This window comes from Cyclospora cayetanensis, unplaced genomic scaffold (genome assembly GCF_002999335.1).
Source record: "Cyclospora cayetanensis isolate NF1_C8 unplaced genomic scaffold, CcayRef3 CcayRef3_contig_113, whole genome shotgun sequence".
In the NCBI taxonomy this organism is placed as follows: domain Eukaryota; phylum Apicomplexa; class Conoidasida; order Eucoccidiorida; family Eimeriidae; genus Cyclospora; species Cyclospora cayetanensis.
Window position 1 is genome coordinate 44,748 of NW_020312052.1, and position 12,172 is coordinate 56,919.

General features: G+C 60.1%; 3 protein-coding genes across 3 annotated transcripts; 1 reads left to right on the forward strand and 2 right to left on the reverse strand.

The window, feature by feature from the left end:
• Positions 1-2,733: 2,733 nt before the first annotated feature.
• LOC113146859 lies at positions 2,734-4,745 on the reverse strand. The gene is made up of 4 exons (XM_026335462.1): positions 4,607-4,745; positions 4,123-4,364; positions 3,852-4,035; positions 2,734-2,831 (listed from the first exon to the last, which is right to left on the reverse strand). The coding sequence occupies exons 1-4, from the start codon at positions 4,743-4,745 to the stop codon at positions 2,734-2,736; spliced, it is 663 nt and encodes a 220-aa protein (XP_026191247.1).
• Positions 4,746-5,698: 953 nt separating this feature from the next.
• LOC113146862 (AF4/FMR2 family member 4-like) lies at positions 5,699-8,304 on the forward strand (the record flags this gene model as incomplete). The annotated part of the gene is made up of 3 exons (XM_026335471.1): positions 5,699-5,875; positions 6,039-7,436; positions 8,245-8,304. Coding segments are annotated over 3 exons (1,635 nt in total), but the record flags the coding sequence as incomplete, so codon positions are not given.
• A 1,254-nt stretch (positions 8,305-9,558) lies between these two features.
• On the reverse strand, positions 9,559-11,618 carry LOC34624513 (BUB3-interacting and GLEBS motif-containing protein ZNF207). The gene is made up of 6 exons (XM_026335482.1): positions 11,445-11,618; positions 10,930-11,109; positions 10,602-10,716; positions 10,294-10,376; positions 9,719-10,060; positions 9,559-9,603 (listed from the first exon to the last, which is right to left on the reverse strand). The coding sequence occupies exons 1-6, from the start codon at positions 11,616-11,618 to the stop codon at positions 9,559-9,561; spliced, it is 939 nt and encodes a 312-aa protein (XP_026191267.1).
• Between the last annotated feature and the right edge of the window lie 554 nt (positions 11,619-12,172).

A 12,172-nucleotide genomic window follows, 5' to 3' on the forward strand; every position in this document is an offset into this window, starting at 1 on the left:
TCCGCCCCCTCTATTCAAAGATTCGTGAGGCGTTCGACAGATTCGCTCTTCAGCCGGGGAGGGGGGAAGGGGGGAAAGGAGGAGGCCTTCAGGCTCCTCAAGGAGATGGGGTCTTTTGCGGGTGGAAAGTCAGTGATTGCTGCACCCCCGCCTCTAGAGGTGCTGCTGTACGCTTTTGGGGAGTGCGTCGTGCGAGAAGGCTGCCTGGGTGCCGGTATTTCGCCACCCGAGCGAGCCTCAAAGACTTCGTAGTGGGGGTGAGGCGGCAATGCCGCCTCACCCCCACTACAGTTGCACCGTCTGGCCACGAAGGGTCACCTAGTTGCCTCTTTTTGGCGTAAGTGTGGACATAGCAAAAGCGCCGGATCATCTCTAAAGGGCTTGCTTCGGGGAAGTCTCAAGAATTTTAGGTTTCCTCCTAAAGGGCCCACGGAGGAGGGCACTTTAGACAGGTCGGCTTCTCCTTGCAGCGTTTCTGCCTACTGCGACCGTGCACACCCCTATGCAGTCCCCAGGTGAGGCTGGCATGGGAGTGCATCGACACACACAAAGTTAGAACAAACTGAATAGCTCTTTGCCTACAGGCTGCAACGTGGTATTACCAGACGCCTTTTGTGCTAGCCCCGAAGAGCAAGTTCTCGAAGGCGGCGCACCAGAGTATTGAGCACGGGAAAGCGAAGTGCAGAACTGGCGAGAATGTGCAAACGGCACATGCAGAGGGAAATACAGCTGCACGCCTTGACAAGTGCGGGATGCCAAAGAGGGAGCGATGGTGGGCCTCTGAGAGACACTGTCGCCGAATAGGTGTATCTTTTTGTTCTCCTACTGCCAGAGCCTTCCGCAGAGAGGCTCCCCATACATTCTTGCCGCTCGCGTTTTTCCAGGGTGCTGTTTGGGCAACTCTACTGGGCGGGCCGGAGTGATAGCGCAGTGAAAGTTCAAGGATGTCTAAATAAGCCTCGACGGAATGCGGTATCGTAATCTCCCCCCTCGCTACACAGTGTAGTAGCGCGTTTAAGCACCTTTTCAAGCTATTATTCTGACGTGTAGCACGACAGCCAGATGCGTATACGCATAGGGAGGCCTCGCGTATAAACTGGAAGCCTTGAACTCCAAAGCTCCAGTCAAAACACGACCAGCCCTCAGGGGCCCATGCCATGCGACGGCCTGTTCGCGGAGGCCCCTCTATCCTCCTGATATGCGCAAGAGAGAACGATCCTTGGCGCTGTATACGCGGAGCAGCCGCGTGCTTCCTACCCTCGAAAAGGCCAACAAAAGAGGGGCATTTGTCCTTTGCAGGTGCCGGCACTACGTGAAGCTCTCCATGAAATGGAGGTGACTCTCGGCTTTTTTCCCTCTTAGCAGCGTGGCAGAAGAAAAACAAAAGACCGCTGTGTTCTTCCCGTGAGAAGCACAGACGAGAGCACGAGACCCAGGCGGAGCAGCCGGTACTACTCCTTTCGCTCCTATTTGCCTAGTTGTTCTTACTGCTGCTCTGTTTGTGCTCTAATTGCTCTGACTGAGCACCCTGCATCAGGCCGTCCTTCCCCCCGTCCCTTGCGCTTCTTCGCCCAGCGACTATTCCACAAGGATTGCGCGTTTCTCTGGAGCCATTCAAGCCCAGACCCCGTGCTATTCGACGGCAGGCCCTGTTACACGCTCGCCATAACACTTCGCATGAGGAGAAAGGCCTCTCCCGTGCCGCAGCGCGTGGGAGGCCCCCCCGTCTGCCTCTGCTTGACCGTGCTCTGCGTGAATCAGGAGCACTGAATGCCAAGCACGACGCATGCAGAGCACCCCCGAAAGGCAGTGTGCGCCTCTTTATTAGTGGGGCGGTGGTCATGGTGGGATGGTGGTACAACCACCCCGCTGGCCCACCCCCGACACACAGCCACAATAGGGGCCCCGGGCCCCCATCTCAAGACGCGCGGGGCCCCGTCCTCCCGTTTAAAAAACACAGGCCGCAAGAACACAGGGAGGGAGGTAGCGTGGATGAAATTGCGACGCAATATCTGAAACAACACCTCCGTTGGACCCCTTCCTCTCTCCGACACAGAGGCTTCGAACGCCTACGCGGAGCAGCATAAATAGCCCGTCCAGGGGATGGTTGAGGTCAGCGCACTTCGCTGGCGGTCCTCCTCCAGGTAGCGCAGCCGCTTTTTACGCGCTTTTTTATTGACTATATTTCTGGATCTCCGTTCTCGCACGGTGCAGTTGCCGTTTCGTGCAGCGTATGGCCGCCTCTCTGGGGCCGCCTTCACCGGGGCCCCCAGGGGGGCCCCTTGAAGACGCGACGAGACACCGCAGCATTCAAGAAGGGGGAGCCTCGACTGCCCCCATCGACCGACTCCCTGCAGACCTCTTCAGCTCCAAATGGCTGCCGTCTTGGATTCGTCGGCAGCTGCTGCAGCGCCAGTGTGTCAGTGACGTCCTCAGCTGCCCGGTGTGCAGCTCCCCGCCAGCGACGACGCCTCCTCCTCCGCAACAGCAGCAACAGCAACAGCAACAGCAACAGCAGCAAGATCAGCAAGAGCAGCAGCAACAGCGCCAGAGGCGCTACACAGCCGCTTGCTGCAGGGGGGAGGGGGGGCTGCAAAGCTCCCCTACCCCACCTTGCGCAGGTTCTGCACGGCGCGAGCTGCGGAGCAGGACCCCTGCATCAGAGGAAGCAGCGCATGCAGGCTGCGCATGCATCTTCGCTTCAGCTCGCGTCGCCGATGGAGACAGCGCTGATCAGAGGCCCCTTTCGCGCCCTCCTGCCGACTTTTCTGCCGCTGCAACAGCTGTACGTTCCCCGAACGCTTTCCCAGGGAGAGGTGCTGTACCTGCTCCTCGCATAAGGGTCTCAAATTCACGCACATACACGTGCAGGCTGCTGCCGCTGCGGTGTTTTCTCGAGTGCTGCCGTCTGTGCGCATCTCTTTGTACGACTTCAGGGAACAAAGAACGGACTCTCGCCCTCGAGCGGCCTCACACCCGGCCTGCAGCGGCTGCACGTACACCGCACCACGTCACCCCAAAGCTCTCAAGCGCGGAGACAGCGGCTGAAGCCTCAGCAGCAAGAGCAGCAGCAGCTGACAGCAGCAGCAACAGCAAGAGCAGCGGCAGGAGCAGCCGTAGCAGTCCCCCCCCCCCCGCGTGGCGCTGCCTGCCGAGTGCGGGGGAGGCACTCAGAACCGAGCAACAGGCGTCGATCCGCAGCAGCCTCACTCCCTGCATGCACTTGCCCTTCGCGTCTCTCTCGTCAGGCCCAGCAGCAGCAACAACGCTCAGCGGAGCGCGTTGAGGCTCTGGAGTCGTACATCTGGATGCTCGCGTTCGATCCCAGAGACCTTCCGAGTCTTCGTTCTGTTGATACTGAGGGCTGGCGGTTTGCGAACGAAGCCATCCGACGCATCCTGAAGGCGCTAGAGCTCCTGTCGCATGCACAAGAACTGCCGAGCCGCAGGGGAGGGCCCCCCCTCCCCGAAAGCCTCAGACCATGGCTCCTTGATGCCGCAGTCTGCGGCTGGCAGCAGTCCTTCAACAGGAGGCTGCAGCAAAAACAGCTGCACGAGAAACAGCTGGAGGTTGAAAGTGGCTGTGGCGAGTGGCTTGCATGGGCAGAAAGCGGCAGCGGCAGCGGCAGTACGACAAGAGGCCTCGCGGCATCATCAAGAGCAGCGGGTGAAGAGACACTAGCACCGAGGTATACACGAATTTCTCCCGCTGTTGCTGCGCTGCTAGCGACACAGAGGAGGGCTGTGGTTCTCTCAGGCTGCGTCAGTGTTGCAGAAGTCGGTGGGGAGTGGGTAGAGTACTGTGAAGCAACCGTGATGCTGCCCCCCTGCGGCAGCAGTAGCTGCTGCTGCTCCGAGAGGGGCACTTGCAGTGCGACGACGCGTTCAGACGCATGCACGGAAAGGCCTCTGATGCAGGATCTGCAGCAGCGCATCCAGATCTCTCTCCGCCGCTACTGCCAGCAAGCGCAGAGCACCCTGCAGCGGCTGCTGCCCCCGTGGCAGCAGCAGAAATCGATGCTTCTGCCTCGCGACACTCGAGGTGCATCGAGGGGGAAGGAGGCGGCACATGCGGACGCTGCTGCCGCTGCAGCCTTCCTGCAGGCTTGCGAGCAGCAGCAACGCGACTCCGAGCATCTGCATCGGCGGCAGTCTTTAGCCGCCCTTTTGTCGGACTGCAGCCAGTGCGTGGTGTATGACGTGGTGGCGTCGCGCCTTCTGGAAGAAGGATCTGTCTGCGCAGGAGCAGCGATGGCGAGGGGGTCGATCCCCCGAGCAAGGACCGCCTTCGCGAGGCCTCCGCGACACCCCGTAGGCGGAGGGCACCTGTGCATACACCTGAGCGAGCGCCAGTGGCTGGAGGCGCTGACGCATGCACGGACGTGGGAGTTGCTGTTTCTGTGCCTCTGCTGGGGGGAGGCTGCTGCGCGTTCCTTCTTGTCGCTGTTCGATAGTCTTCCCCTAGCAGCCTCATGGGACGGCTATCTTCAGGCCTTCCCCGCTCAAACGCGCTGGCGCGGTGTACGTACACTCCAGCAGGAGATAGACGGCTTCGTGGACGCAGTCGACGCTGAGGGGGCAGCAGCAGCAGCAGCAGCAGCAGCTACTGCTGCCACGCCAGCCTCCTCGCCTCTCTGGTTTTGGAGACCTCGCTTGCGCGCGCTTGGCAGCAGAGACATCTGCTGTTTCAGAGGCGGCGTTTTTCCTCTTCTTCTGCGAGACAGCACACGGCTGCATCGCCTGCATCGGGGCGCACTTTCAAGCACCCCACACTTGCAGCGGGAGCAGCAACAAGACCAACGCAGCCTCGGCATCCCCACAGACTCTGACTCCCTAGGAGGGCGTCGTCCTCGTGCGTCAGCAGCCCGCGCCGCAGCGCAGCGCAGCAACAGCAACAGCAGCACAGACAGCAGCAGAAGCAGCAGCAGCGCACTTTCCAGGAGCCTCTCGGAGGACCTCGAATCGTGCATGCAAGCGCTGCCCCCTCCGTCTCCCTACCAGGAGAAGGACCGTTTGTTGCTGCAGCTTCAAATAAGCATTGTAAATAGCAAGGCCGTCCGCTCTCTCCTGCAGCAGCAAGGCCTTCCGAAGTGGGGCGAAAAAGCCACTGCTGCTGCTGCCGTAGCAACTGCAGCAGCAGCTGCTGCTGCTGCTGCTGCTGCATCCGCAGCAAAAAAAGACTTCCGGCTTTCACCTGCAAGTCGCGCCTCCCTCACTGTCCGGCAGTCCCTCGTTCCCACTGCGGAAGAAGAGCAGCAGCAGCAGCAGCAGCAACAACAGCAGCAGCAGCAGCAGCAGCAGCAGCCATGCGACAGCTTGGGCAACACCGGGGGGGTACTAGGGCTGTCGCACGAAGCGTTTCTTTCGCTGTGGAGGACCCCGTCAGAAGCGCTGCTGCGCGAGCAGCAGCAGCGGCAGCAGCAGCAGCAGCAGCAGCAGCAGCAGCAGTGCCAGCCTCGGCTTAGCAGCACAAACAGTGTTAGCAGTAGGGAACGTCGCAATTCTCACAGAGCCTTCACAGTTTACCCTCCCCTCTTCAGGCGCAGCAGCACTTGCGTTGGACGTCGTGGAAACAGCGGCCCCAATAACAACAGCAGCAGCAACAACAGCAGCAACAACAGCAGCAACAACAACAGCAACAACAGCAGCAGCACGAGCTTCCTGCTGCTGACCACTCCCACCCTAATGCTAACACGTCAGCAACAGCAGCAGGTGCAGCAGCAAGAGCAACAGCAGCAGCAGCAGCTACACCATCGTACTGCATTCCACGACAGCGGGCTTGCAGGACTGCAGCAGGCATCACACCCTCCACTGGCAAGGAGCTCTGCCTCTGCCGAAACTCTGTCAGCTGCATTGGGAAGACGGCAGCTGCTAGAGCTAGAAGCGAAGGACGCAGATGCAGCGATGGAGGCAGCTGCTGCCGCAGTGCCCCCTTACATGCCTGGTGCAGCTGCGTCTCTGCAGCTGCTGCACACTCCCGATACAGCAGCAGCTGTTGCTGGACGGCCTTCGGAGCGTGGAGTCGACCCCCCCCACCAGCATCAGGAGGTTCTGCAGCATTCGGCGAGTCGAGAAAGTGACGCCTTGTTGGCTGCTGCTGCTGCTGCTCCTTCTGCATGCAGCACGACACTATCCGCAGAACCACCAGCAGGAGGAGCTCTCACACCAGCAGCGCTGCCTGGCCCTCTCTCTAGTACACGAGCAGAGGGTACACCCGATTCTGCATCTCTGGCAGAAGCTGCAACGCGCGCTGTGAGGGGCGATGAAGCAGCAGCAGCAGCAGCAGCAGCAGACACGGCAGAACCAGGGATGCCAAGCGTGGAAGACTCCAACGACTCAGCAGAAGAGGACGGCATTCGCACGCCGCGGGTAGAAGAGAGTGGCCTTTCCCCTCTGCTAGGCCGTCTGAGCATCCAAAACTTTAGTTGCTGCAGCAGCAGCGACAACAGCAGCCGCAGCAGCTCCCCGACGCCTTCGCAGCAGGACAGGCGCATGCGTCAATTGAGAAATTACGAGCTGCAACAGCAACGCGCGCTGCAGGAGGAATGCCGACAGAGAGCCAGCCCTTTTGCCACTTTAGAGCATCTGCGCAGGCAGCCGCAGGAGCAGTCAAAAAGTGCGACAGCATCCCCCCCAAAGGCGGCTGCCCCTTTGTTTCCGAGCTTGCTTGTTGAACAACGGCGCCAACAAGATATCGCAACGGAAACAAATCTCCCTAGACAGCAGCATTACCAGGTGAAAGAATCTCCCTTTGCGTTCCTCTCCTCCTGCGCCGCTACAACGAGGCGAATGAGGCCCTCTTCCGCATTTTCAAGGACCTCGCCTCGGCTCGCTGCTGCCGCTGCGAGCTGCAACGCAGCAAGCAGCAAGGCAGCCTCCAGAATCGCGTCACCCATGCGGTCGAGATCAACTCATGCCAAAGAGGTCAGCAAAAACAGCAGCAGCGGCAGCAACAACGGTGTCTTGCAGCCCAGGCCTTCCGAGCTCACCCCTATTCTGGGGCGTATGAGTCTCGCTGAGCCATCAGACACGGAGAGCGATGAGGACGGGCAAAAAGAGCAGCAACAAGAAAAGCAACAAGAGCAGAGTGCTGACCTCCTTGCGGCATCCGCTGGCAAAGGTACCTACGCTGGGAGCAGCAGCAGTCGCCTGCGAAGCCCGCAAGCCAAGGCTCAGCTGTGCACCTTGAAGCGTCTCCCAGAGCTTCCTCCATCAGCCTCGCGATCTTCCAAGCCGCCTGCGATGGTCACAGGAGCCAGCAGCAGCAGCAGCAGCAGCAGCAGCAGCAGCAGCAGCACAGCTCTTGTTAGGGGCCCAATAAGGGGTCATAATACCAGCCGCGCAGCAGACAGACGAGAAGCCCCCTACCGTCGCCCTTGGCTTACCGATCACCAGCGCCTCCCTCCGGCAGTCTGTGCTGCTGGCGCGGCTGCCGCTTCGGCAGTCGCAACAGCAGAAAGAAGGAGAGCAAGCAGGGAGGGCAAGCGTCCAGCTGCTCCTGCGTCTGCCGAAAAAGCAGCAAGTGGGAGACGACCGAAGCAACCTCCCGCAGGCGACGTTGGAGCAGCGGCAGCAGCATCCAGGCCGGAGAGGGCGGCAGTCCCTCGAACAGCCGCATCGCTTACTGGGAGCACCAGCAGCAGCAACAGCAGCGATCTCAGCAGTAATAGCAGTATGCAGGCTGTGAGCAGGGGCAGTCTAGTGAGGAATGCTACAGCTGCCAGTCGGTTGTCATCGCAACGCCAGCGACGGGCTCCAACCAGCACCCTCCCGAGCAGCAGCAGCAGCAGTGCAAGCTTGCCGAGCGCCGCTAAGGGGACGATTGTCTGGAGCCGCAGTAACCTCAGTGCTGCCAGCACGTCTATCCTGGACCGTAAGCGGAAGCAAAGCAGCAGCAGCAGCAGCGCTGCGCCTACAGCAAAAGCCCGCCTGTTTCGCCTCCAGTCGGCCCCTCGCGCCATCCACACTGCTGGCAGCACCTCCAAGCTGCCCCGCCCACCTTGCAGAATTAACAGCAGCGCCACAACAACCAGCAGCAGCAGCAACAACAGGAGCACGAGCGGCGTAAGTCAAGGGATATCGACGCGCCGTCAGGCCCAGGATTCGCAGCAGAGGAGCGCTCCAAAGGCTGCAGCACTCCCCCCACGCCAGAAGGCTCCCGCAGCGGCTAAATTGGCAATGCGCGGCTCCCCAAGCAGCAGCAGCAGCAACGTCGGCAGCAGCAGCAGCAGCAACGTCGGCAGCAGCAGGAGCAGCAACGTCGGCAGCAGCAGGAGCAGCAACGTCGGCAGCAGCAGCAGCCTGAGGAACGGCAGCGATCCCTCAAGGGGCAGAGGGGCCAGTGGCACTGGTCTTGGAGATTCCCAAGTAGTGGCTTCTCGTCGGCCCCGCCTTCTGCCAGCCACCAGAAGCGGCACGACTAGCAGCACCGTAATAGCAATAAGGCCTGCACCTCCCCCCAAAAAAGTTGAACAGAGTACCAAGCCGGTGAGAGCAGCAGCAGCAGCAGGCCAAAATGCCAGCAGCAACATCGAGGGCCCCTTGCTTTCCCCTCGCAACCCCGCGTCTGGAAGAACTGCGTAGCGTAGGCGCCAGCAGGCGTAGTAGGTAGGCCCAACGGGCTGTCTAAATCTGCGGGGGCCCCTGCTACATGCGGGGGCCCCTGCTGTATATTCTGGGGTAAAACGGTTCACAGGCTTTAGTGGTCAGGTACTGAAAGCTCCTCCAGCGGAGAGCACACCAAGGCAGTGGGGATGGCTGCAAGACCACCCACAGGCCCTACCTACACACCGAGATAGAGCAGGGGCCCCTAGATAGAGAGCAGATTTGGAGGGCCCCTCTGTCCCCAGGGCTTCCCCCACGTGCACTAGTTCTAATGATACGAGAAGATAGGGAAAGTTTCCCTCCCCCATTTGCTACAAGTCCCTTTCGGTGGCTCGTTCCTGGAGTGTGGCACTGCATCACGTTGGCAGCCCTGCAGCAGGAGAGTGCTTGCTTGCAGCAACAAGTGGGGAAAAGGCTACATCGAGCAGACGGGAGATACTAACAGTCCTATGCAGCAGTCATAGAGGGAGTGCGTCTAGGCTGCAGGGAAGCCAGGGGGCGCGGGGACTGGAGAGAGGCGTGTGCGTAACGACGCCATCTAGAGGCGCTCTCGGGGGCCGAGCATGATTGCTGTCGTTCGGTGTAAAACCATCCCCCAACAATAATCTGGGCTTGGGGGGGTGGGTGTGTGCTGCTGCTTCTGAGGCAGCGATCGGCGTAGCAGCGGAGCGATACGCAGGAATCTCCCCTCGCCCGCACCCGAAGCAGCTCCTGCTGTGGCTCCGCACGTAGATTCCGCCCTCTCTTGCAGGGTCGAGACAGCTCGAAACGTGGCCCACTGAAAGACAAGCGGCTTCAGAAAGGCAGAGGGCCCCCACTGAGGCAGGCATCCCCAGCAACCAGCAGATGAACCCCCAACCCCTGAAGCTGCAAGAACCGCCTTTCTGAGGGCAAGCCTCGCCAACTTCACCCAGAGGCCCCCATGACGATTGCTGCCCCTCCTCCCCTAGAGAGCTTAGTACCGGCGCATCTCGGCTGCCCGCTTCTCCTCCACAGACACCTGCAAGTCGCACACAGCACCACACATGTGCCCTGCGTAAGGACGAGGAGCTACAGAGGCGCTACGATGCGGGGACCAGCACTGCGCGAGGAAGAGCCTGGAACGATGAACGCACAGCGTCGTCGGTGTACATGAGGCGCATGTTGCCAGGCAGCGGAGGCGTGCTGAAGACGGGGGGGGGCCCCGGAGGCACCATCGAGTTGCCGCCTGCCCTGCCTGTGGATGCGGGGGGAGTTGCCATAGGAGGCCCTGGCTTCACACCAGTGGGAGCGCCCGAGCTGAGTCCGGGGGGAAGGGTCCCCTGGCCCATCCCAGGGGGCCCCCCTGGCTGCTGCTGAGGCGGCAGCACCATCCCCTGGGGCCCAGGAGGGGGGCCCCCCCCCATGGAATACCCAAAAGGTTGCTGCTGCTGACCCCCCGGGGCAGCCGGCATGCCAGGCACTGGCATACCCGTGGCCTGCGTCAAACACAAGCGACAATCCAGCCAGCGCATTTTGAGGCCCTATCTTGACATTTTGAGGCCCTATCTTGGCATTTTGAGGCCCTATCTTGGCATTTTGAGGCCCTATCTTGGCATTTTGAGGCCCTATCTTGGCATTTTGAGGCCCTATCTTGGCATTTTGAGGCCCTATCTTGGCATTTTGAGGCCTCGCGCTGTCTGCATGCAGTCGTTGACGGAGACTCGCTCACCTGGCTGAGGAGGCCTTGCAAGTTTGGCGGAACAGGCAACGCCGGAGGCTGCGCTGCTTGATTGGCGACCCCAAAGGAGGGCACTGTGAGAGCACACCATGAAGGCACACACAGCACGCGCTCCGCAGTTCGAACTTTGCAACCCCTTTTCCCCAGAAAAACCGTCGAGCTGCTCTGTCACACCCCATCAAAGTCTACATCCGGAACCCAATGGGGCCTTTTCTGCCTCTACAGAGAACCCCCAGCTGCCTCGAGCTCCGTCATCGTGGGCTCCGCGTCACTGAAAGTCTGCCCCTGCAGCGGCTCACGAGAAGCAGCGAGCCCTGGAATAACTGGCGTAGGAGGAACACCTTCAAACTGGGGGAGCTGCCCTTGTTGCGCTAGCAAAATGAAATGCTCGAGAGTCGCCGGTGCCATGGTAACCTGGCAAAGGCGCAGCATCAGCAGACGCAGACTTTCCATCCATTGAAAATGCACAGAAGGCCCCCCTCAAACCCCAGAAGTGACTCAGACACACGCACACACAGAGTCAGAGAAAGAAAGAAAGACACGCACGCTGCTGCTGGTGTGGTGGGCAGCATCTCGGGGCATGCTTTCTGCCGACGGGCGGCCTGACATTACGCTATTCTTTCCTACCTGTGCCCAGTTTGCACGCTCCCGCTTCCTGTTCGCCTTTCCATCTGCTCGCTGCTGATATTTGGCCAACTTTTCCTGAATAATCTCGTTGGGGATGCCGTCCATTCCATGCACGATGACATCGACAGAATCTCTTCCAGACAGGGCGTTAGGGACGTTGGCGAGCTGCTCCTTGTGAACCTGAAGACATTCACCAGCTATGCACCGCAAACGCTGCGTCGCTAGCCAACAAAGCCCAAGAGGGCACTGCACTACCCCTGGAAAGTGGCGGCTCAGGATACATCCGCGGTTCGCCATACACGAAGCGCTGCCACCATCATGAAAATCCGCCAACCAGAATTCAGGAGTAAGACACTACGCCCCGAACAGACAGCTCTGAAAGTCTACGACGTTCTTCAGCGATCACCCCAGTAGAGTTACAACATCAGTGTTGCGGGGACCCTAGGAGGAGGGCACCGAGGCCAAAAGGCTTTGGCAGAAAAAATGGCCACTTCCACGCGGCTCGCTAAACGCACCTGCAAGAGATGCACGGCAAGCCCAGTAGCTGTGTCCAACTTTCTGCAGCAGATGCTGCACTTGAAATGCTTGGCCTTCTGATGCTGGATCAACACCTTCTCGTCATCAAAGCCACGGTCGCAGTAGTAGCAGAAGGGCTTCACCCTGGAGCCTCTCTTCTTCTTTCGGCCCATTGTGCCTGATGCTCCTGATGTTCTGCTCAGGCCGATGATGTTGCTGCAACTACTGCTGCCTCCGATGCAGCTGATGGGCCTCAGCTGCCCATACACCCCAGAAACCAAAGCCACGGGGCCTGACAGGTCCTCCCCGGACACAGCAGGCAAAGGCGTGAAGAGCAAGCCTGGTAGCAACGACAAAAAACTCTAGACGGGCTGTCAACTTAGCAGCTGCTGCTTTTGCCGCTGCCCGCAATGCACCCTGAACGGGGGGGCACTACCTGGAGCCCGCTGCAGCAAGAACCCCAGCAAGGCTACAGATCCCCTATCAGGGACGAGACACAATTAACAAAAGCACAAAAGGCGCTAAAAGGGATATCCTAGTCAGCAATCTGCAACAATTCCAGCAGCAGCTGAAGCGCGGCAGCCATGCAGAGGGCATGCACAAGTGAGTGCTGAGGAATCGCCGGGGACGGAGGGCCCTGGCCGTTGCTGCCGCAGTTGAGATTCGCTACCTTATGTGATTAAATTGGCATTCAAAAAAACTCCGTGCTCGCCTTGTATGGCTCTGG